This window comes from Eulemur rufifrons, chromosome 8 (assembly GCF_041146395.1).
Source record: "Eulemur rufifrons isolate Redbay chromosome 8, OSU_ERuf_1, whole genome shotgun sequence".
In the NCBI taxonomy this organism is placed as follows: domain Eukaryota; kingdom Metazoa; phylum Chordata; class Mammalia; order Primates; family Lemuridae; genus Eulemur; species Eulemur rufifrons.
The window spans coordinates 24,765,246-24,786,707 of record NC_090990.1 but is presented as its reverse complement, the minus strand read 5'-3'; the positions used below and the strand labels follow the sequence as shown (position 1 = coordinate 24,786,707).

Below are 21,462 nucleotides of genomic sequence, written 5' to 3'. Positions count from 1 at the left end.
TAACTTCACTCTACTTTTAATCTCTTCCTTCTCCAGTTCTCCACGCTCTAAAAAATTTGTTTGATCATCCATTCTCACTTAAAACTTTCTGATGGTTTACCATAGCTTAGAGAATAAAGCCCAGTTGTTTGGTTTGACATGTTGGGCATTTCATAATCCCCTCCCAACCTGACTCCCCTGTGTCCTTTCCCTCTTCTATATTTCATAAAGCCTATGATCCAACTAGATTTACATGGCCTCAGTCATACATTCATGACTCACACCTATATATTTACCTCCTATAAAAAGGGAAAGCATTGTTTTGTGGAACTTCCTAATGATTCTATGTATGTATGTATGTGTGTGTGTGTTGAGTCATGATGCAGTGCACTCTGGTATCTTCTGTCTTCTGCTGGATTTTATTTTTTTAATGTCAGCTGTGTCCTTTAAATCAATTTCCTGAAGTTTGAAAAACATTGGTAATGTACCCATTCTTTAACACTCCTGGCCAGCACTGCTTAGAATGGTCTTCCAATTAGTTCCCATCTGCTTTCAGGTGATTAATACACAGAAAACAATTTATTCCTTCCCAGGCTTAGGGTGGGAGGCAGATAGGTTGGAGAAGAGAGCAGCTGTTTTGCCCGAGGGTAGGGAAGCTCAGCCCTGACTAGTGAAGGGATGGGAAGGTTGACAAGGAACCTCTGAGAGAGATGGAAGAGGGCGCTGAAGTGGCTGGAGAAGCTTTTGGTGTTGCCAGCTGAGCGACAGCAGCTGGATCTGCTCTGCCTGAAGTCTGGAGTCCCTTTACTCTATGACCTTGGCCCTTTGACTGAAGCAGCCGCAGTGACCAAGCAAGAGAGGGAGGCACATTCTCCGATTCTGAGTGTGTGCTGCTCACTTAGCTCCTATGTGCGTGTTATGAGTAAGTGTGTTTGGGAGGAGAATTTGCCTGCACCTCACCCTCACTTACCTTCCTTCATGAGGATCGAAGGAGAGAGCGTTTTCAAAGCCTGTACTTTTCTTATTTCTCCTGGAACACGATGATCCTTTAAAAGAAAACAGAAAAGTCTTTTCCTTAAACTCCCACAGTGTGAAAATTGGAATGCTTACCCAGTCTAAATAGTCTCCACTTAATTTGCAGCTACTTGCTTTGCAAAAAAGAAGCCATGGTAAACTATCCATGTATACTTTTTCTTTAATCATCATCTACTTTTCCTTACGGCTAAACCCAGCTAGTCAGAGGCTAAAACAATTTGTTTTGCTATGGGAAAAAAAAATAAAAACAACTTAATGGGAAGAATCAAATGCTGAGACCTCATTAGAAGCTTCATATGCCACTTCTACAGTCTCCACACTGTACTGCTTCCTCTGCGCTGTTAATGATCCTGACCATATGCTGGCATAGCAGGGCCTTGGGGCATGAGGGGCTGGGAAGACCTGCCTCCCCTTGCTGGGGTCAAGCCTGTGATTCTCTCTGCAGCGGGGCTTGTGCTGCAGTAGAAATGAAGGGAGGGTTGGATCAGACAGATGTGTGAGTCCCACCTACTTGCTCTGTGACCTTGCGCAAATTGCTATGATCTACAATTTTCTTATTCCTAAAGTAGGACTTGGTGAGGGCTACATGGTCCTTTCCTTGGGGAAAGTTGTCCAGCTCTGAAAAGTTTTTGATAAACTAATATCCTCCTTGTTTACCCTCCAGATATTTACAACCTATTATTGATTTGTTACTATATACCAGGCATTGTTTAAGTGCTACATGCCTGTTATTTAATCCCCTCAACCTCGCATAGTCTAAAATAATCTTTGTAGTATAATGTCTCTTGCCAGGCCCTGGGCTTCAGTTAAAGCAGAGCATACATCCAGCCTTCCCCCTCCATTCCTCCTCTCATATTGGTGAGTTGAGGCATTAAAATTTCTTGGGAAAAGAAATCTTTGGGCTCCTATCCTGAGAGATGAGGCCTAGACCCCATGTTTCTAGAACACCCTTCACTTCTGCAAAGCAGCCCAACACCTGTCCCTGGTGCACACCTGCAAAGACGGGGGACAGCAGTCCAGGCAAACAGTAGTGAGTGCAATGGCCCTGAGGCATGAAACAAAGTGGTAGTTTGAGGGACAGAAAGGAAACCAGCGTGGTTGGAGCAGAGTGAGTGAGTGACAAAGAGAATAGTTTTAGATGAGGTTGGAGAAGGAGGTAAAGTCCAGATCATTGCAGGGCCTTAGTATGAAGGTGTACCAGAGAAAACAGGCCAGCTGGGAGACTATTTCAGTAGTCCCGAGAACTAGGGTGGTGGCAGGAGAGAAAAGAGGATAGACTCAGAATCCACAGGACTCTGAGGGATTGAGTGTAGGGGTAGAATCAAATATGACCCCCCAGTTTCTGGCTTGAGCAACTACAGGGTAGAATGTGGGGCCGTTTACCGAGGTGGGACAGTCTAGGAGAGGTCAACTTAGTACTTAAGCCAAGTACTCCATTTTGGACATAGTTTTAGATGCTTGTTAGTCTAGCAGAGACATCAGGCAGACAGTTGTACATCAAAGCCTGGTGTTCAGGGAACAGTCTAGGCTGAAGATACAAATTCAGGAGGTAGCAGCATATAGGTGACATTGAAAGCCGTGGGATTGAATGAGACCATCTAGGGAGAGTGGGTAGAAAAGAGAAGGCCCCGAAGAAGGCCAGCATGTAGAGGTCAAGGAGAAAAGGAGCCAGTAAAGAAGATAATTGGCACCAGTGAGGTCAGAGGAAACCAGAAGTTGGGAATCACAGGGAAGAGAGTGTTTCAGAAAAGAACATGTGATCAACCGTGTCAAACACTGCTGTTGAATCCAGAAAAAAAAAAAAAGCCTTTTGGATTTGACATTGTGGTCATCGATGACCATGCCGAATGGGTTTCAGTGGACTGGTAGGGATAGAAGCCAGATTGAAGTGGGCTGAAGGGTGAATTGGGGGTGAAGGGGAGGTGGCGGTACGGCAATCTCAAAAATTTTAACGGCAAAGGAAGTAAAGAAATGGGGAAGGATTTATATTTCGTAAAATAAGAGAAGCTAGAACATGTGTGCTTTGAGGAATGATCTAGTAGGCAAGTAGAGAGGGAGAGACTGATGATACAGGAAAGAAAAGATGCCTGAAGGGTGAAATCCTCAAGAAGACAGGACAGCTGGATTAGCATTTGCCTGATACACACGCACACACATGTGCACACACGCTCACACAGAGTTCACCAGCATTCACACTGACACAGACCCACCACCAGTGGTCATGGTAACTCATCACCTAACAGCCAAACTGACATGTTCATCCACAGTCCCCCCAGCCCACCAAGTCATAATAATGCACATACAGTAGTCACTTGACACATACAAACAGCCACACTGACAATCCAGATGGACCCACCAACCTTGGTACCCTCTACCCACAGAAGTGCCCACACCTCCCTTCCGTGGTTCCCCCTTAGAGACCCCTTCCCACCCAATCCCCACTCCTAATTCCCAGGCCCTTCCTCTCCCTAGTGACCTTGTTCTCACAGGAGGCAAATCCAGACCTGGGCTCAAGAACAGGGAAGGCTTCATATTCAATGAAAGGCTTTATTAGAAGAATGAGAGATGATGAGAGGGGGAGGTACATCAACTGCAGGGTGAAGAGAAACAACCGCAATACAAAATCCCAGCAACAACCTCAGGGTACCTGACACACCTTTCTTCCCTCCCAGCCCACCCACAGCCCTTTGCGAGCAAAATCACCCTCTCCATCCTGGTCCAGCTGGACATCTTGGTGCGTGAGCAGAAAACAGTGAAATGAATCCCCAACTCATTGGGATAAATAAATTGCACTGGACATTTTTAAACGTTCAAATTTAAGTACAAGATAAATAAATAGGACAAACAGCAACAGGACTGTGAAGTGCAGCCTGGATTCAAGTTCTGCAATTTGTGCTTTAATCCTCTTTGTTCCTTGAGCGCCCCTCCTGCCCGCTTCTCTCTAAGAGTGGGAATGGTCCATAGAGCCCACTGGGGCTTCCTGCCAGCACCCCTCTTCTAGGGGTAAGAGATTCTGGGATGAGGGGCACCAACTCCTCAGTAGCACCTGTGATTTATTAACAACTAGGAGTACCCACTGCTGCCTAGGCACCCTAATGGGAAGAGCTTTGCCCCATGAGCCAGACTTTTCCATGCCGATTTTCTACTCAAGCCCTTCCCAGCAATCAAAGGTCAGAAAATTGCACATGTGAGACAGATACCTGGGCCCTTAACTTACCAACAAACCACCACAGAGAGGCCACCCTCCCTTACCAACCCAGATCCCTAATTCTGGGGTCTCTGGATGAATGTTCTTTTTCTGGCCTGACTCTAATCCCACCTTTCAGTCCTTTCATAGCAGGCCCACCCCCAGGAGCTAAGGCCTCATTTTAGGCGTTGGGAGCCCCCTAGGGCTGGGGTGGAAGAAGTGGTTATTTCCGATGCTTGGCATCCTTCTCCGAAGACTTGGTGTCGCCATGCCCACTGCCCGCACTGCTTAGAAACATCTTGTCCAGCCCTTTGAGTGACTCTAGCAGGTAGTTCTGGAAGGCAGTGAGGGCGGCACAGATGGCAGGCCCACCAAAACCATGGGTGATGAGGCTAAAGTGCGTCAGGCAACTCTGCACTCCAGGCTCCAGGACGAGTGCTGGGCGGCTGTTGCCCAGTGGCGAGCGGTCCTGAGCCATCAAGTCCGCAAATTCCTTGCAGATCTGCCTGGTGGGGAAGGAGGGTCAGAGGTTAGAGGACAAAGGTCTGAGCCCAGGGAAGGACCTCCTATCTGCCAGGCCCTTCATATACATTGTCTATATGATAGCTGACCCTGCCAACAGTGTGCAAATGACGATCATACCCATTTTACAGAAAAGAGAACTAAGGTTCAGAGAAGTTTACTGACTGGCCCAACATCACACAACTAGGAAATAGTACATGTCAATACCCTACGGTCTCTCTCCTTTGGAAGTCTTGCCAAATTCAAAGTACAGCTCAACTACTTACTACCTTATCCAGGAAAATGTCTTGAGCCCCTCTCCCGCCCCAAACACCCAATGCTTCACAGAACTTTGTCTTTGAAATTATTAGGGAACAATCCAGAATCTGCCTTGCATAACCAAATAGCTAGCGGCGAATATTAATTGAGGCCTAGATGCTGTGCCAAGTACACTGTATGCATCATCTCCCTTAATCCTCTCTATAAATCTATACTATTATTATCCCCCTGGTATGAATGAAGAAACTGGTTTCAGACAGGTTAGATGACCAGCCAAAGTGACCTAGGTGAGACCTGAATCCGCCTCTAGTCTGCAGCCATTTTTCATTCCTTTGTGCATCCTGTGTGTGGCTCGGGCCAGAGAATCACTCATCACTCATCTTTGTGACACTGTGGAACCCAGCCAGCATCTCAGACGTGACTGGGACCCGGAATGTACTTGCTGAGTGTGCTGATTAGTGAATGAGGTGAGCCCTGCCCAGATGTGTTTCTCCAGCTACAATGTGAGCAGCCTCAGAGGTCTCTCCATGTGACGGCCTGGTGAGTCTGTGCTTCCTCTTCTGCCTAGGGGACTGGAGGGAAGCTTCACGGGAGGGAGAGTGGGGTTGCCATTTGAAGGCCCGCGTTAGGTGGGAGGACCAGACTGTGTTCTAAGCAGAAGGGCAAGCCCAAGGATGTGAGGGCAGGAGAGAGCACGCAGGTCGGGAGAGTGGGTGGCGTCTGTGCAGGCCAAATTGTAGGGCCCTCAAAGGAGTTTGGACTTAAGTCTACAGATTGATGGTTCTCAGATTTCTCTCTCTCTCGCTCCCTCTTTCTCTCCCCTTCTCTGTCTTTTCTTGCAACGGGATTGCTATGATCTGAATGTTTGTGTCCCCCCAGAATTCATATGTTGAAATCTTACCCCCCCAGGTGATAAGTATTAGGAGGTAGAACCTTTGGGAGGTGATTAGGTTATAGGTGTCAAGGCCTCATAAATAGGATTAGTGCCCCTATAAGAGGCCAGAGAGAGACCTCCTGTCCCTTCTATAATGTGAGGACACACAACAAGGTGCTGTCTATGAGCCAGAAAGCAGGCCCTCGCCAGACAGGGATTCTGCCTTGATCTTGGGCTTCCCAGCCTCCAGTACTCTGAGAAATAAATTTCTATTATTTATAAGCTACCCAGTTTGTGATATTTCATTATAGCAGCCCAAATGGACTGAGACAAGGACCCTTTCTGAAAAACTAAATCTTAATGGAATACTAGTTTGTTAAATAGGCCCTGTTTGAGTTCAACTGGCAACAAATAAATAAAAATAAAATAAATAAACAAACAGGCCGGGTTGTCCCCACAGACCTAGTTTGAAAATCAATGCAGCAGCAGCGGGAGCCACTGAAGATTCTTGTGCAGGGAAGTGGTGCATGAGCAGGGAGGTTGAGGGAATGGGGACTCTGGGGTGAAGGTCCAGGAGTGAGATGAGACCTGAGTTGAGGTGGCGGCATGTGAATGATGGTGAAGGAAGTACCAAGGGGACTTGCAGAGGGTCAGGTGTGACCTGGTGGCCTGATGGATGTCACTGGAGCAGAGGGGCTGATGGGTAAGGCTTGAAGAGGGAGCCTCAGACCCACAACAGGACCTGGGGCTGGTGGTGCCATGGGTCAAGGTATGTGAGCGTAGCACCCACACATGGGCCTGTGTAAGCCTGTGTGTGACATCGTTTTTACTAATACACAGCACCCAGACATGTTCATATGTAGTGTTCATGTGCACCCCCACATGCTTGTGGGGAATGATCATGTTTGTCTGAGTGTGATGAACATGATGCACAAATATGCCCACGTGTGGTGCCCAAGTGTGCCCCTGTGAACCTGAGCAGGGAGCCTAGATGTGTCTCTGGTGGGCTTTATGCACATGTGTGTGCTCATGAGTGGTATCCATTGTGCTCATATATGATGCTATGATGACTGCCTGTGCATTGCACCTACGTGTGCCTGTGTGTGGCACTGGTGACAGCCTGTGCATGGTACCCTCACTCACTTGGCGGCCAGCAGCATGCTCTTGCGGCTGTGCAGTTCCCCAGGGTCTGCATGCTGTCGGCACAGGTACTCGGCGGCTGCTTTGGCTGGGAACTCCGTCTCACAGACGTAACCGAAGTCTCGGGCCAGGTGCACGGCCTCTCCTAGGGGGAGGGGAGCTGTCACTTGCTGCCAGCCTGTGCCACTCTGAGCCTGGGGCACAGCCTTGAACCTCCAAACCCCTGGCAAGGGGGCACCCTGCCCCACCCTGCTTCTGTAGATGCCCCCTCTGGCTTTCCTTCCAGCCCAGCTCCAGCCTCCACTCCATTGCCCACCCTTGGGGCCACCAGGGATGGGCTCTAAGCTCAGAGATGGGAGATGGGCCCACTGTGTATCCAGAGCCAGAGCCACTAACCTCCAGGGAAGGGGTTCTCATTCCCTTCATCCCTTTACCACATCCAGATACTGGCCACTACTCCCCCTATACACACACACACACACACGCACGCACGTGCGCGTGTGCTCGCGATGCAGGTAGCTCTCTGCTGCACATGCATGCACACATGCACAAAGACTATACACAGATATCATGCACACACCTTATGCATGACACAGAGAGTACACACACACAGATACAGCAACACGTATACAAATATACATACACATGACTAAACACAGCCTCCTGCATTAGAGATGGTCACACCAGATGACATGAGTCCCCTTGAATTCACTCTCATGCCCACATTCAGGCCTCACTCACCCTCCACCAGTGAAGTCAGCAGCGTCACATTGGCAGCCTTGCGTCGGCCAGCTGGCAGGTTGAGCCCGATCTTCTCCAGCCGTTCCCTCAGGCACCGGCCCCCGTTTTTGGACTTGGCCCTTGACATGCACAGAGAGAGACAGACATACAACTATGAAGACAAGAGAGAAAGTGATCCCAAAAGAGCTTTGTTGCCCCCACCAACCCCTGCTGAGGCTTGGGTCTGGCCCTGGGGATGCCCTGGGCACTCTTACAGCAATGTCTCAACCTCTTGCTAGCCTCACTAGTTTTACAGCCAAGACAGAGGCAGGGGGCCCAGCACTCAGCTCCAGGGGCCCCTCAATTCTCCCCAGTCTCTCAACAGTAGGGGCAGCCTAGGGTGGAGCAGCACAGGTCAGCATCCTGGGGTCCTTAGTATACCAGCTGGGCCATACACAGCCACCCAGGGATGCACAGATACACAGGGACACACAGACACACGGAGATGGGGAGAAAGGTATACACGCAGCCACCCTGGGATTCACGTACACACACACTTGTGTGCATGCCCCCACCCCACACAGATGGATACACACTGAGGGCCAAGAATATAGAGACACACAGACACCAACAGAGACAGACATATGCAAAGACCCACAGACTCAGAGACACAGGATCACAGCCAGTCAGGATCCCAGGGACATATGTAGACACTCAGGGATTCACAGAGACTCTCAAAAAGATGCTCAAAGAGGCCAGGAATAAGGAGATACCCCCTACAACTGTACCAGTGCAGCTCCCACACAGAGGCACAGACATGTAAACATACATAAGTCTAGCTCAAGATGCACATGTGATTGCACAAATGCACACAGCAGGACACACTCCAGCCCACACGTCACACTAGAAGTAACACAGGACACTCACACTCATGGAAACAAAGTCCTGGCCATCCCCTGCTACACACACGTACACGTGTACACACCATCCTCAGACTCATCAAAACTCACAGCCCTGAAGCAGACACACCCTTCCCAGGCACAAGGACATGCGCTGAGAGAGACAGACACATGACTATGAACACAAACCATGGACTACCACACTCCCCACCCCAAAACACACATGGGTGAAGCCTATGCTGCCACAGTGAATGGGCCTTGGGTCCTGGGGGTCCCTTTCCTGGGGGAGGGGGTGAAGATGGCGCACTCTTCCCCAGACCCAGCCTTGTCCTTCCTGCCCAACGTGGGTGAGTCCTGCATCCCTTCCCTGTGCCCAGGCTTCTTTCTCTGCCCACTTCCCTACCCGCAAGCCCACAGACCTGTGACAACTGCTGGGGACCTGGGTCTGCCTGCAAAACAGGCACAGTCTAGAGTCCCCGGGGCCTCTTATGCCAGGGAGACTGAGGCAGAGATGACACTGTGGTCTGGGGTGAGGCTGGCCCTCTCTCTGATGCCCTAAGCAGGGCTGAGGACACTGGGGATTTCGGCCGTAGCGCAGTGTGGGGGACATGGGCTGGCCTTCCTACCTGCGGAGGACGCCCCCCAGGAGGGAGGCGTTGAGGCATTCTGGAGGCGAGAGTCGCCGCTGCACCTCCCCCACCGTCACCTTGTACTTGGACGTCGAGCTGAGCAGCGAGAGCCGGCCAGGCACGGAGCAGAAGATCTCACCGGGGTTCGTGATGCCGCCAACCAGGCTGTCTTTAGCCACCACCAGGGCCGAGAGGCTGCTGGCTTTGGAGGGGACAGGCACTGTGGAGCCAGGGCAAGAGCAGGGAGAGAGGCAAGCACTGAGCCAGTGGCCACAGCACACGGCACCTGCTGCCAGCCCTGTAGATGGAAACATCCAGCACCTTTCAGAGGGAGGTTCTATTATGCTTGCTTTACAGAGGGAGAAACTGAGGCATGGGAAGGTTAAAGTGACTCACCCAAGTTCACTGAGATAACGGGTGTGGAAACTGAACCAGGAGCTGTCTGGCTCTTGAACCCACGTACCCCTCACTGAGCCAGGCTGGTCCCCTCTTAAAACTCTAACAGCTTCAGCAGAGTCTTGGTGTTTTGGCAGGTGCCATCAGAGAGGGAGCTTGCCATGAGGATATGGGGTCTGAGCTGGAGGCAGGGTTCTTGGGTCACTGCAGCAGGGCCTGGCCAGGGAGTCCCCAACTTCCTCTTCCCACGTGTGATTCCATGTCTTTCTTCCCTCCCCCCCAGATCAGTAGGGGGCCTGGGGGCGTTGGACTCCACATCCTGAGGACAGGGAGGTTATTGCCCTATTAGGATTCCAGCCCTGGCCCTTCCTGCCAAGTCACTCTGTGATGCCCAGGAGACCAGAAATAAGGAGATACGCCCTACAGCCCCCTCCCCCAAATACTCCCTAATTACCTACTAATTATCTCTGAAAGGCAGAGAGGGGAATCTGAGAAGTTACTTTTCTAAAACTCACTTAGATACTCTTGGCTATAAAAGAAAGTTCTTCCTGCAGTCTAACCTCCATCCTCCTGCTTAGCCTGAGGAGGAAGGGAGAATATTAAGGCACCTGCTTCTTCAGAGGAACGCTTGGCCTTCTCTGCTTTCAAGGAAGTGAGAGTTTTGGTGGACAAGGCCCTGTGTGTGTGTTGGGAGGGGGGACAAGTTGGAGTCTGGGGCTGACACTTACTGAGCGCTCACTATGCTGTGACATAGATCACCTCACTGAATCCTCAGGACAGCCCACAAGGGCTTGCTATTCCTACTTTACAGATGAGGAGACTGAAGGGAGATGATGTAGTGTGCCCGGGATCACACGGCTGGTGGGCTGAGAACCAGTAGCAAACCCAGGGCTGTGATCGCAAAGGCAGTGCTCTTAGCCTGCCAGACATTCGGCAAGTATTTGCTGAGCACCTATGTGCCGAGACCTGTGCTAGGCCTTGGGAACACCGCAGTGAACAAGGCTAATAACCCTGTCCCTAACCTGGCAGAACCTCCTAGTCTCTTCCCTCTCTGAATGAGCATTCCTACCTTCCACCTGGCCACCTGGCCTGAAACCTAATGTGATACCCCTGTACCCCTTTCCCCCACCACATACCATCCATCACCACATCCTACAGCTTTCATTTCTTTACGTGGCTCACATGTGGCCACTTCCCCGCATGCACACAGACGCTGGCTCTCTTCTGGCCTGAATTTCTGCACAGCCCCTGCTCTGGTCTCCCTGCCCTGCTCCAGAGGGATCTTTCCCTCTGGATGCATCACTCTGCAGCCTAAACTCATCAGTGCCGGGTCAGTTCCCGGAGAGTCCAATACCAGCTCCACAGCTGGGCAGCATGATGTCCCCTACCTGTCCATGGGTGCCAACTGTACCCCAAGTACTTCATATGAACAGCTCTGTGGAGCAGATGCTATTGTCCCAACCGCCTTTCAAAATGAAGAAACTGAAAGTTCAAAGAGGTTCCAGTGGCACAGCAAGTAAGGGAATGGGCCTTGAACTCTGACCACTGGCTCCAAAGTCCACATCCTTAACCATCATGGCCTCCTTCACCCTCTCCCGTGTTCTGGCTCCTGCCTGCCCCTCTTGCCTGGTCCCCATTTCTCCTTTAGGCTCTAGACCCACACTGACCAATAGAAATATAAGGTGAGCCACACATATAAATCTATATTTCCTAGTATCCACATTTTGAAAAAGTAAAAAGAAATGTGAGATTAATTTTAATATAATATTAAATAATGTATTTTAATATATTTTATTTATCTAATATATAAAAATATAATTATTTCAAAACAATATTTTAAAAATTATTAAAGAGATATTTTACTTTTTTTTATACTTAGTTTTGAAAATCCAATGTATTTTACACTTCAGGTCATCTCAATTCAGACTAGTTCCATTTCAGGTGCTCAAGAGCCACACATGGCTAGTGGCCACCCTGGTGGATAGCACAGCTCCAGACTTCAAGGTAACATGTTAAGTGAGATGTGGAAGTCGGGGAGACTGGGAGGCTGGAGAGGACACCTTCACAGACCCAACACTGCCAGAGCTTCTGGGATTTTGGGGGTTTTTGTTGTTGGTTTTGAAACTAGGATTCTGGATTCTTATGTGAAATCTCTGGATTTTTCTTTCTTTCTTTTTTTTTTTTTTTTTGAGACAGGGTCTCACTGTGTCGCTCAGGCTAGAGTGCAGTGGCATCATCATAGCTCACTGCAACCTCAAACTCCTGGGCTGAAGTGATCCCCTCAGCCTCCCAGGTAGCTGGGACTACGGACACGTGCCACCATGCCTGGTCAATATTTTTAATTTTTTCTAGAGACGAGGGCTTACTATGTTGCTCAGGCCGATCTTGAACACCCGGCCTTAAGCGATCCACCCACTTGGGCCTCCCAAAGTGCTGGGATTACAGGTGTGAGCCACCATGCCCAGCCAAAATCTTTGGATTTTTAAGCATTGGCAACTGATTCAAAGATTTAAAACCCAGCACAGACCAAATGGAACCTGTGTGAAGTGCCCCCTGGGATGTGGGCCCCTCCCTCGGGTGTGAGCTCCTTGAGCACCACAGAGCTGCTGTGTCTGTCCCAGGGGCCCTTCTCCATGCTACAGAGCAGGGCCCTCCTTGCCAAGCCAAGTTTAGGTACCACTCTGAGCACAGAGCTTCCCTCAAGCTCTCTCTCACCCCTCCCTGGACTTGCCACATGGAACCTCCCTTGTCTGCTTCCGTGGCTGTCTTCCCCACTAACTAGGAGAGCGCTGAGAGCAGGGTTAGCACAGGTGGCCGTCAGTGAATGTGGGACAAGTTAGTGATGCAAGGGCCCAGGGATCCTAAGTGGGAAAAGGGGATGGTCCACAGCCCAGATGTCGGGGTAGTGAGGGGAGCTTCATTCCTTTGCTAGCAAGGGATAAAATACCTGCCCTTTCTCCCTGGGTCCCCATTCCGGCACTAGGGAGGAGCCAAAAGATCATGGATGGGCGGAAAGTGGGGAGCTGGGAGGATGTGGAGAGAATTAGCAGCACACTCCCCCACTGCCCGCCCCCATCCCAGTGAGTTTCCTGTGCCCAGGGCAGGGCCAGAACTAGGATAAGGCAAGTGAGGCGCTTGCCTTGGGCTTTGGGTGCAACACTTAAGGAGACACCAAAAAACTCAGTAGTTAAGATATGTGGTATTTTAATGCAGTATTTTTTTAAAAGAAAAATGTAAAAAGAGAGATCCATGTTGAACAAAATATTAAACTTTGGAATAAAGACGGGCTCTGATCCTGCTCTTGCACGACCTTGCCTCATTCGCCCTCCCCTAATCCTGGCCCTGCCTGAGAGTGAGCAGCCGGGGCTGCCTGATTCAGCAGGACACAGCACTGGACATGCGCTAGGAGCCAACCTTGGCCCTGCCCTGTCCCTCCCACAGTGTCTCCCAGGCCTGTGCACATGTGTGCACATCTGAACCAAGCTTCTCTCTTCACCTGTGTCCCTCTGTCTAAAGGGGCAATGGAACTATTCTATATCTCGATTGTTTTGGTGGTTACATATGTATACATTTGTCAAAATTTATAGAAATGTACATTTAAAAAGGTGAACTGTATTGCATATAAATTATACCTTTAAGCATGACTTAAAAAAATAAAAATAAAACTACAAATTGATAAATTAAAAATAAAAAGAAGGGAAAGTGATTCTCTTCCTTCCCATCACCCCTGGCCAGGAGGGGTCGGAAGAACAGGAAATTCTCTCTTCCAGCAGCTTCCTCCATCCAACTGCTGTTAAAACCCAGGCCCACCGAGGCCAGGCCCTGTGAGAGGGGAGAGAGACTAAGGCTGCGTGAAGCTGTTTGTGCATGTGCAAATGTGGACGTGTGTCACCAAGTGACTGTACATAAAGACTGTATGCCCTTGTCATAGGAACAGCAATGAGAATGAGATTGTGTGTGTATACACTTGGTCACTCAGCAAATACTGAGCCACAGCTATATACCTGGACATAGTCCCTGCCCTCCTCCAGTGTGTAGGGACATGGCAGCCTGCAAGCACTCTCCTGTTGATGCCGGATTTATGCAAACATAGGTATGACTAAATGTAAGTGCCCGGCATGACATGTGGACATGTGTTTGTGTATCTGAGTGACGGACCTTGCTGCTTCCCCCATCTGTCCCCTTCTTCCTCAAAGCCTCTTCCCTCAAAAATGGCAAGAGGGATGGAGTCCAATGTTAGGGAAGCAGGTGGGCCTGGGAAGCGGCAGTCAGGGACGTGGGAATCAAACTAGCACAGATCGCAAAGCAGAGACACTGGTCTTTGTCCCCTACACCCACAGGACAGGCCCCACTATGATGACTCCTGGAGCCGAAATGGTCTACTCCTGGTGTCGCCCTGGTCACACATGCAGAAGCCATTCACACACACATGCTCCTGCAAACACAAGAGCTCCCAGTTATTCAACATGTCAGATAAGACACACACACATTTACACAGTCTACCCACAGGTGGTAGATACAGTCTGACTAATGAATCTTGGGAGTGTGCAACAGATTCTCCCAGAAAGCTTGTTAGAATTGCAATTCCTTCTAGAAGAAAACAGGAGAAAAATCTTCATGCCCTTGCGCTGGGCAAAAAGTTCCTATATACAAAGTTCCATGATCCATAAAAGGAAATAATGATAAATTGAACTTCCTCAAAATGTAAGATTTTGCACATCAGAAGACATTATTAGGCCGGGCGCGGTGGCTCACGCCTGTAATCCTAGCACTCTGGGAGGCCGAGGCGGGTGGATCGCTCGAGGTCAGGAGTTCGAGACCAGCCTGAGCAAGAGCGAGACCCCGTCTCTACTAAAAATAGAAAGAAATTATATGGACAACTAAAATATATATAATACAAAAAATTAGCCGGGCATGGTGGCGTATGCCTGTAGTCCCAGCTACTCGGGAGGCTGAGGCAGTAGGATCGCTTAAGCCCAGGAGTTTGAGGTTGCTGTGAGCTAGGCTGACGCCACGGCACTCACTCTAGCCCGGGCAACAAAGCGAGACTCTGTCTCAAAAAAAAAAAAAAAAAAAAAAAAAAAAAAAGAAGACATTATTAAGAAAATAGCCAGGTGTGTTTGACATGAGCCTGTAGTCCCAGCTACTCAGGAGGCTGGAGCAGGAGGATCGCTTGAGCCCAGGCTATAGTGCTCTACGATTGTGCCCATGACTAGCCACTGCACTTCAGCCTAGCCAACATAGGGAGACCCCATCAAAAACAAAAACAAAAACAAAGAAAGAAAACAAAAAGACAAACCATGAACTGGAAGAAAATATTTGCAAGTCATATATCTGATAAAGGATGTGTATCTAGAATATATAAACAACTCTTACAACTCAATAATAAGATAACAACCTAATGAGAATATGGTCTTTCTTTCCTGCTGAGACAAGGGCTCTGGTCGTCATCTGTGGAGTATCTATCTTGCTCTTAAACCTGTATCTTGCTCTTGCCTTATAATCCCATCTTGCTCCCCCTCAATAAATTACACCTCATGCTTGCCTTAAAAACAAAAAGAATATGGTCCAAATATGTGAACAGATATTTCATTAAAAATGGTAGATGAATGGCTAATAAGCACATGAAAAAGTGCTTAACAGCATTAGTCATTAAGGAAACACAAATTAAAACTATACTGAGATAGTTGTAGATGGTTTTAATCAAAATTCTAAGTGTAGCTGAGGATATGGAGAAACTGGAACCCTTACACATTGCTGGTGGGAATGTCAAACAGTACAGCCACTTTAGAAAGCAGCTTCAGTTTCTTAAAAATTAAACATAAACTTACCATACAATCCAGCAATTCCACTCCTAGGAATTTACCCAAGAGCAGTGAAAACATATGTCTACACAAAGGCATGTATATGAATGTTCATAGCAACATTATTCGTAATAGCCAAAAAGTGAAACAACCCAAGTGCCCATCAACTGGACCAATGAATAAACAAAATATGTTACATCCCCACAATGGCATACTACACAGCAATAAAAAGAAACAAACTACTGATGTATGCCATAACAGGGACGAGCCTCAAAAACATTATGCCAAGTAAAAGAAGCTAGAAGCAAAAGTCTGCATATTTATATATCCTGCTTATATAACATGTCCAGATATGCAAATTTAGGGACAGAAAGCAGATCACTGGTGGCCTAAGACTTTGGGTGAGTACAGGGATTAACTACAAATGGGAATGAAGGAATTTTGGGGGTTGATGGAACTATCTCAAAATGGATTATGGTAATGGTTATACAACTCTATACATTTAATAAAAATCATCAAATTATATTTTTACCATGGGTGAATTTTAGGTATGTAAAATTTACCTCAATAAATGGGTTAAAAAATGCAAGTTCCAAGGTCATACTTCCAGGGATTCTCATTCAGTAGATATGGGGTAGAGCCCAGAAATCTGTATTTTTAACAAGCATCCCCAGGGAATTCTGATGCATATGGTTCCCTAGACTGCACTTAATGGTAGCACTGTCCAAAGCTTGAGTGGTGGGAACAGCAGGAAGAAGGCAGACAGGACCTTTCCCCCAGCCCACTTGAGTCTTCTCATGTCCGCCAGTGGGACCTGCTGGTTAAGTTTCTTTTTCATTAAATTCCAGAGGGTTTCTTTTAAATGTAGCTCCTACTCTTCACTCCCCTTCTCCACGCTCTTCCATGGCTCCCACTGTCCTTAGATAAAGTCCAAGCTCTATCTGCATGGGCACTGCTTTTTTAGTTGCTTTCTGGAGCAGACAATAGCCTGGGAGGCAAATGAGGAGAGGAAGGATTGTGGAAGTGCAAGATCAAATTTGTTTTCATGTATATTTTTGATATTTTTTCACAGCTTTTTTGCATTATTTTTTATTTTTAAATATTGCATTAAGATATTATTCATCTTGATTACTGAGTTTTTTGACACCCTCTTAAATTCTGCCCCAGAGTTGAGTACCTCATCCATCTCACCCAGGTCTGGGACTGCTTGGAGATTCACTTGGAAGCCCAGACCCCCCCACCCCCACCTCCTTCTTCCCTAGGGCCAAGGAGAGCAGGGGAGAGGGTGACTGTTTACATCAGCTCCTGTCCTGGAGACCCCCTGAGATTGGGCAAAGGAGCCTGTGGAGAAGGGTTCTCGACCCCCAAGCAGGCAACCACCCACTCTCCTCTGGAGGGAAGGAGGGATACATCCCAATTCTCATCCCTGAACCACTCCCCTCCAGCTGTGACTGTATAACCTGAAACCCACACAACTTTTTAACCTGTCTAGCTTTTCCACAGGGAGGACATTTGCACATGCTGATGTAGAAAGGACAGTAGCCCTTTCTACACACTCCTCTTCCCAAAGCACTCAGACTTCAAAATCCATCACTCATTCATTCAACACCCACTGGGCACCTACTGAGCCTGGCTCAAGTCTCTGTCCTGTAGGAGGAGTCAGGCACTCACCGCTCCTCTTAAGATTCCACCGTGTCCCCTACAGACCCTGCTCACTAGTCCCGCCTGCTTTCTGTGTGTCTGGGACAGGCTATAAAACTGATGGTGACAAATGTGGGCAGAAAACCGAGGGCCCCCTACCCTCGGGCCGGCCTCAGGGGCGGGCAACCAGGAAGCACGTGGTGCGTCGGGGGCTGTGCCTCCCCTCCCCTCCCGGACGGGGGCCTGGAGGCAGCGAAGACTTCATACCCCAGGTCTGGGTCCCCTAGAGCTTCCGGGCTCCGGCGAAGTCTAGGCCCGAGGGCCCACCCCGCCCCCGCGGTAGGAAGGCCGCTTCTGGTGGGGGCCGGGGCTGCCTGGGTTCCGCACCCAGGACCCAACCGTCCGCCAAGCAGCCGCCGCGGCCACCGACGCCGGGAGGAGCAAGAGAACCGGCCGCTTCTGCTGGCCCAGAGCGACGGTCTGCGATTTCCCGGCCTGGCGGGGTGGGGTCCCGCGCCTTCGGGGCACGACCCGGGCTCCGACGCCCCGTCGGAACGGCCTGAGGCGAAGAGGGCGCTGATTCCTCGCCACATACACCCCCATGGCGACCCCAGAGGCTGGCAGTGAGGCCGGAGTCACGCTGCGACGGCGCAGGGCCGAGGGCAACCGCCGGCTGCGCAGCGGCGAGCAGGGCTCCAGCCGCGTCACCTGCCCGGCCGCAGCGGCTCCCCTACGCCAGCCGCCCGCGCTGCCCGCCAGGTTGGGACGGCGGGATCCAGCTCCGCGTCTGCGAAGCCGGAAAGCGCCGGCAGCAGGGGGCCGAGCTCGCGGCTCGGAACCGGCGCGTCCTTCCGCGGGAGCCCGCGGCTCTTGCCCCTTCCCCTTTCGCCGCAGCGCCTCGGGCTGCAACGCGACGTCGCAGGGGCGTCCAGGGCTCATCTCCAGCTCAGGTCGCCCCGCTCGGCCACCGGCGGGCGGGCGGGCGGGCGTGGGGTCCTGCAGCTGTGTACGCCGGAGTCCGCGCCGCCCCACACCCGCCCCAGGCAGCCAGCGCGCCTCACCCGGCTAGTCTGGGCCCGCACTCCTTGTGTCGCTTGGACTGCCTTTGGGAATTCTGGCGCACACCTAGGACTCTTGGAGTTTGGGTAGCTGATGTCCTTTGAGAGAAAACCAACTCTGGGGCAATTACAGGCCCTCCTGGCATCCTGTCTCTTGTCCCAGCTCTGGCCCGAGGGAGGTTCCTGGGTGAAGGTACTCAGAGCAACAGCTGATCCTTCTATCCTTCTCCAGGGCAGAGGTCCCCAAGCCCCTTCCCAAAACGCAGGGTCTTGGCCTCCCTCAGAGAGTCAGTGAATCTAGGGCCTCAGCCCCTTGAGCCCTGGCAGGAGTAGGGAACTGGGGACTGCCACCGTGGTCATGTTTCCAGTGAACAAAGCCCAGTGGCAGGGTCTTGCCAACTGGGGACTAAGCTCTCCCTTCCTTTGGGTTCAAGAAAGGTACTGTCCACTAAGCCAATGAACTGCTGGCCAGCAGAGCTGGGTCCAGTGTGCAGCCAGATTTCCAGAGTCCTTCCCACCCCCAGCTCCAGGTGACACAGCCCCAATTCCTGCCTCACCCCCCAAGTTCTGAGAGGCCTGTCCCCTCATCTCCCCTCTACATATTCCCAGCCATCCAGCCAACTCCTAGCTCCTGGTAACCCAGCCCCAGTTCCTGGAGGTCCAGCCTCTGTCCCCCACCCCCACTTCCACCGCAGCCTCCACTGAGAACACGTGGAGGGCAAACAGAGCCAGGCTTAAATTTACTCCTTTGAAAAACAACTTGAGCCAAACTCCAAGAAGCTTCTGCCCCAGCACTGAGGTGCTCAAGTGTGCCTCCAAATTTGGGCACTGGCCCCAAATGTAAGGATCTGGCTCAATGCCTGGGCCCCTCTGAGTCTGTTTCTGTGTGTCTCTCTCTTTCCCTCTGTCTGTCTGCCTTTCCCTGGCACTGCCAGAACTCGATCTGGTCCTCAGGCTTTAAAATGCACTCAGAGATGGGTATCACTGCGAAGAGACACATAAATACTACCAAAAATACACAGGGAGGGAAACTCACATGCTTAGAAATCCTCAGATACCAAAGAAAAATTCCAGGACCCAACAGAGATACTGTCACACACATTGAGACCCCCAAACGCAGAGAAATGTACACCAATATACATAAACACACATATCACAAATACACTCGCAGAAACAGAGATACACATGCCAAGAAATACTAAGACACCCAGGGAAGGACCCTGAACTCACATGGACACAGACACCCAGGCTCTTACTGGCATACACACAACCTAACACACAGTATTCACACGCTAGCTCCCCTAAGCCTAAATACCGAAAAAGGCTCTCGCAAAGAAAATTTCCCGGAGGAAAGGAGAGGCCCCCAAGGCCCTGCTGGGAAGGCAGAGGCAGAAAGCGCCTACAAGGCTCCAAAATGCTATGGCTCTGTAAAGTGAAAATCATTTACCGAAATCTCTGGGAACAGCACTTCCATTCCCACCTCTGAGGAAACGGGGAAGTGGTTTAACTTGTTCTGCAAATCAACTCCAGATCCACAAGAGCTCTCTCCCCTCGGCCGAGAGAGGCCAGGCCCCGGCGAGGCAGCCAAGTGAGCGCAGACTACCCGGGCCCCCCCAGGCCGTAGGGTCCGGGGCCAGCTCTTCAAGCCCGTGCTGCTGCCCAACCTGTGGCCAGGTCTGCAGCCTCTGCTGCCCCTCTGCTGGGCCAGGAAGAGTGCCTGGTGGACATTGAGCCTGGCGACACGCAGGAGGCACAGGATGTGGTGAAGAAAATGGCTCTGTGCGCCTAGGGCCTGCACCATCTCGCCCGGCTCTGCCCTGGCAGATACACGCCATTCCTTACCTTTCTTGATCACGGACTGGTCCAGGAGGCTCATTCCCGGCTCATCCATGGCCTGCAAATAGGAGAGCGCGGCGGTGAGGGCTCGTGTGGACCCAGTTGCCTGTCATTTCCCAAGCTCCTGCTGCCCCTGGTCTCTGTCGGCCCCGCCCAACGCGCACCACCATCGCCTGGGGCAGCCACAGGCGGGACCAGGAATCGCCGAGACTCGGCGCCATCTGCAGCCGAGGTGGAGCCCTGGGTATCTCACCGAGCCGTGCGAAGAGGAAAATTTGAACCTTAGACGGGAAACTAACGCGCCTCTCGTTGCCCCAGGGGCAGGCTGCCCGATGTATGCCCTACGTGGCTCAGCCGCCCAGCTGGGAAGGAAAGAAGTGATTCGGTCCCGGCCCAGGGTTGCCGCCATCCAGGCACCACGCGCGGACTCGGTGCCAGGCCGCCTTAATGGCCAGGCAGCGTTGAACCCAGGAGGTGGGATGCATCGTCAGAGTCACCAGTGAGAAGTGGTGGGCTGGGAGCAAAGTCAGCTTCCTGCATTTGTCACTTTTTGCCTCCAGCCAACGTGCTAAATCACCGCGGCCGGTCAGGACCCATCCCGGACCCCTGGGGCCTCACCTGCAGGTCCTCCAGGCCAGGCGGCGCCGCCAGCCCGGGAAGGCCGAGGGGTGCGTCTGCCAGGCCGTGCGCGCCGTCGGCCAGGCCGTGTAGGAGCCGGGGAACGGCGGCGGCGTAGTCACGGCGCGGGTCAAGGCCCAGGGCGCGGGCAGGCGGTGCCAGCAGACTGGGCGGCTCGTCGTGGGTGCGGGCGGCGGCTCGGGGCGCGGCCCACGCGGCTTGCGGAGGCGGAGGCTGCGCCAAGGGCGCCAGGCCGCCGTACGGGTCCCCAGCCAGGTGGGGAAAGGCAGCAGCGGCGTCCGGCGCCTGGCCATAGGGCAGTGGCGGCTGCGGGTAGGGCGGCGGGAAGTAGGGGGGCTGGAAGTCGGCGGCGGCAGCGGCGGCTGGCGTGTGGCAGAGAGGTGCTGCCGGCCCATAGGCCGCCTGGGGCAGAGACGACAGGCGGGCCCCGCCGGCCGCTGCGCCCAGCCCGTCGGGGCGCTCCTGGGGAAGGAGAGGGGAGCGTTAGGTGATACACTGGCTGCTGAAAGGACCTCAGTCTGAAAGGATCCTCCTGAGCTCGTCAGTGTCCAGCTGCCGTCCCTCCCACTTCCTGGGCCCCCGAGGTCTATCTCCGAGTGACCCACGGGCGCGGGAGCCTCAGGCTGGGGACAGCGGTCTCCTGCGCGCCGCTTTCTCTGCTGGCGGAGTCCCCGTGGCCCCTTCCTTCCGAGATTTCGTTGGCGCGCGGCAAGAGGATTGAAAGGTCCAGCACGCAGGCTCCGCTATCCCCCGGCCGAGGATGCCCCGATGCCCCGGACCCGAGACTACTCACCATGGCAGAGTAAGCGTGCACCAGCATGGGGCGGGTGGCGCTGGGCGCGAGG

At 51.7% G+C, this 21,462-nt stretch overlaps 1 protein-coding gene across 1 annotated transcript; it reads right to left on the bottom strand.

Annotated features, from left to right (window-relative positions):
- Nucleotides 1–4,424: 4,424 nt before the first annotated feature.
- Nucleotides 4,425–21,437, bottom strand: TFAP2E (transcription factor AP-2 epsilon). Its single transcript, XM_069477661.1, has 7 exons — nt 21,411–21,437; nt 20,597–21,079; nt 19,985–20,036; nt 9,241–9,463; nt 7,737–7,855; nt 6,999–7,140; nt 4,425–4,707 (listed from the first exon to the last, which is right to left on the bottom strand). Exons 1-7 carry the CDS (start codon nt 21,435–21,437, stop codon nt 4,425–4,427), a joined length of 1,329 nt encoding a protein of 442 aa, XP_069333762.1.
- Nucleotides 21,438–21,462: the final 25 nt, after the last annotated feature.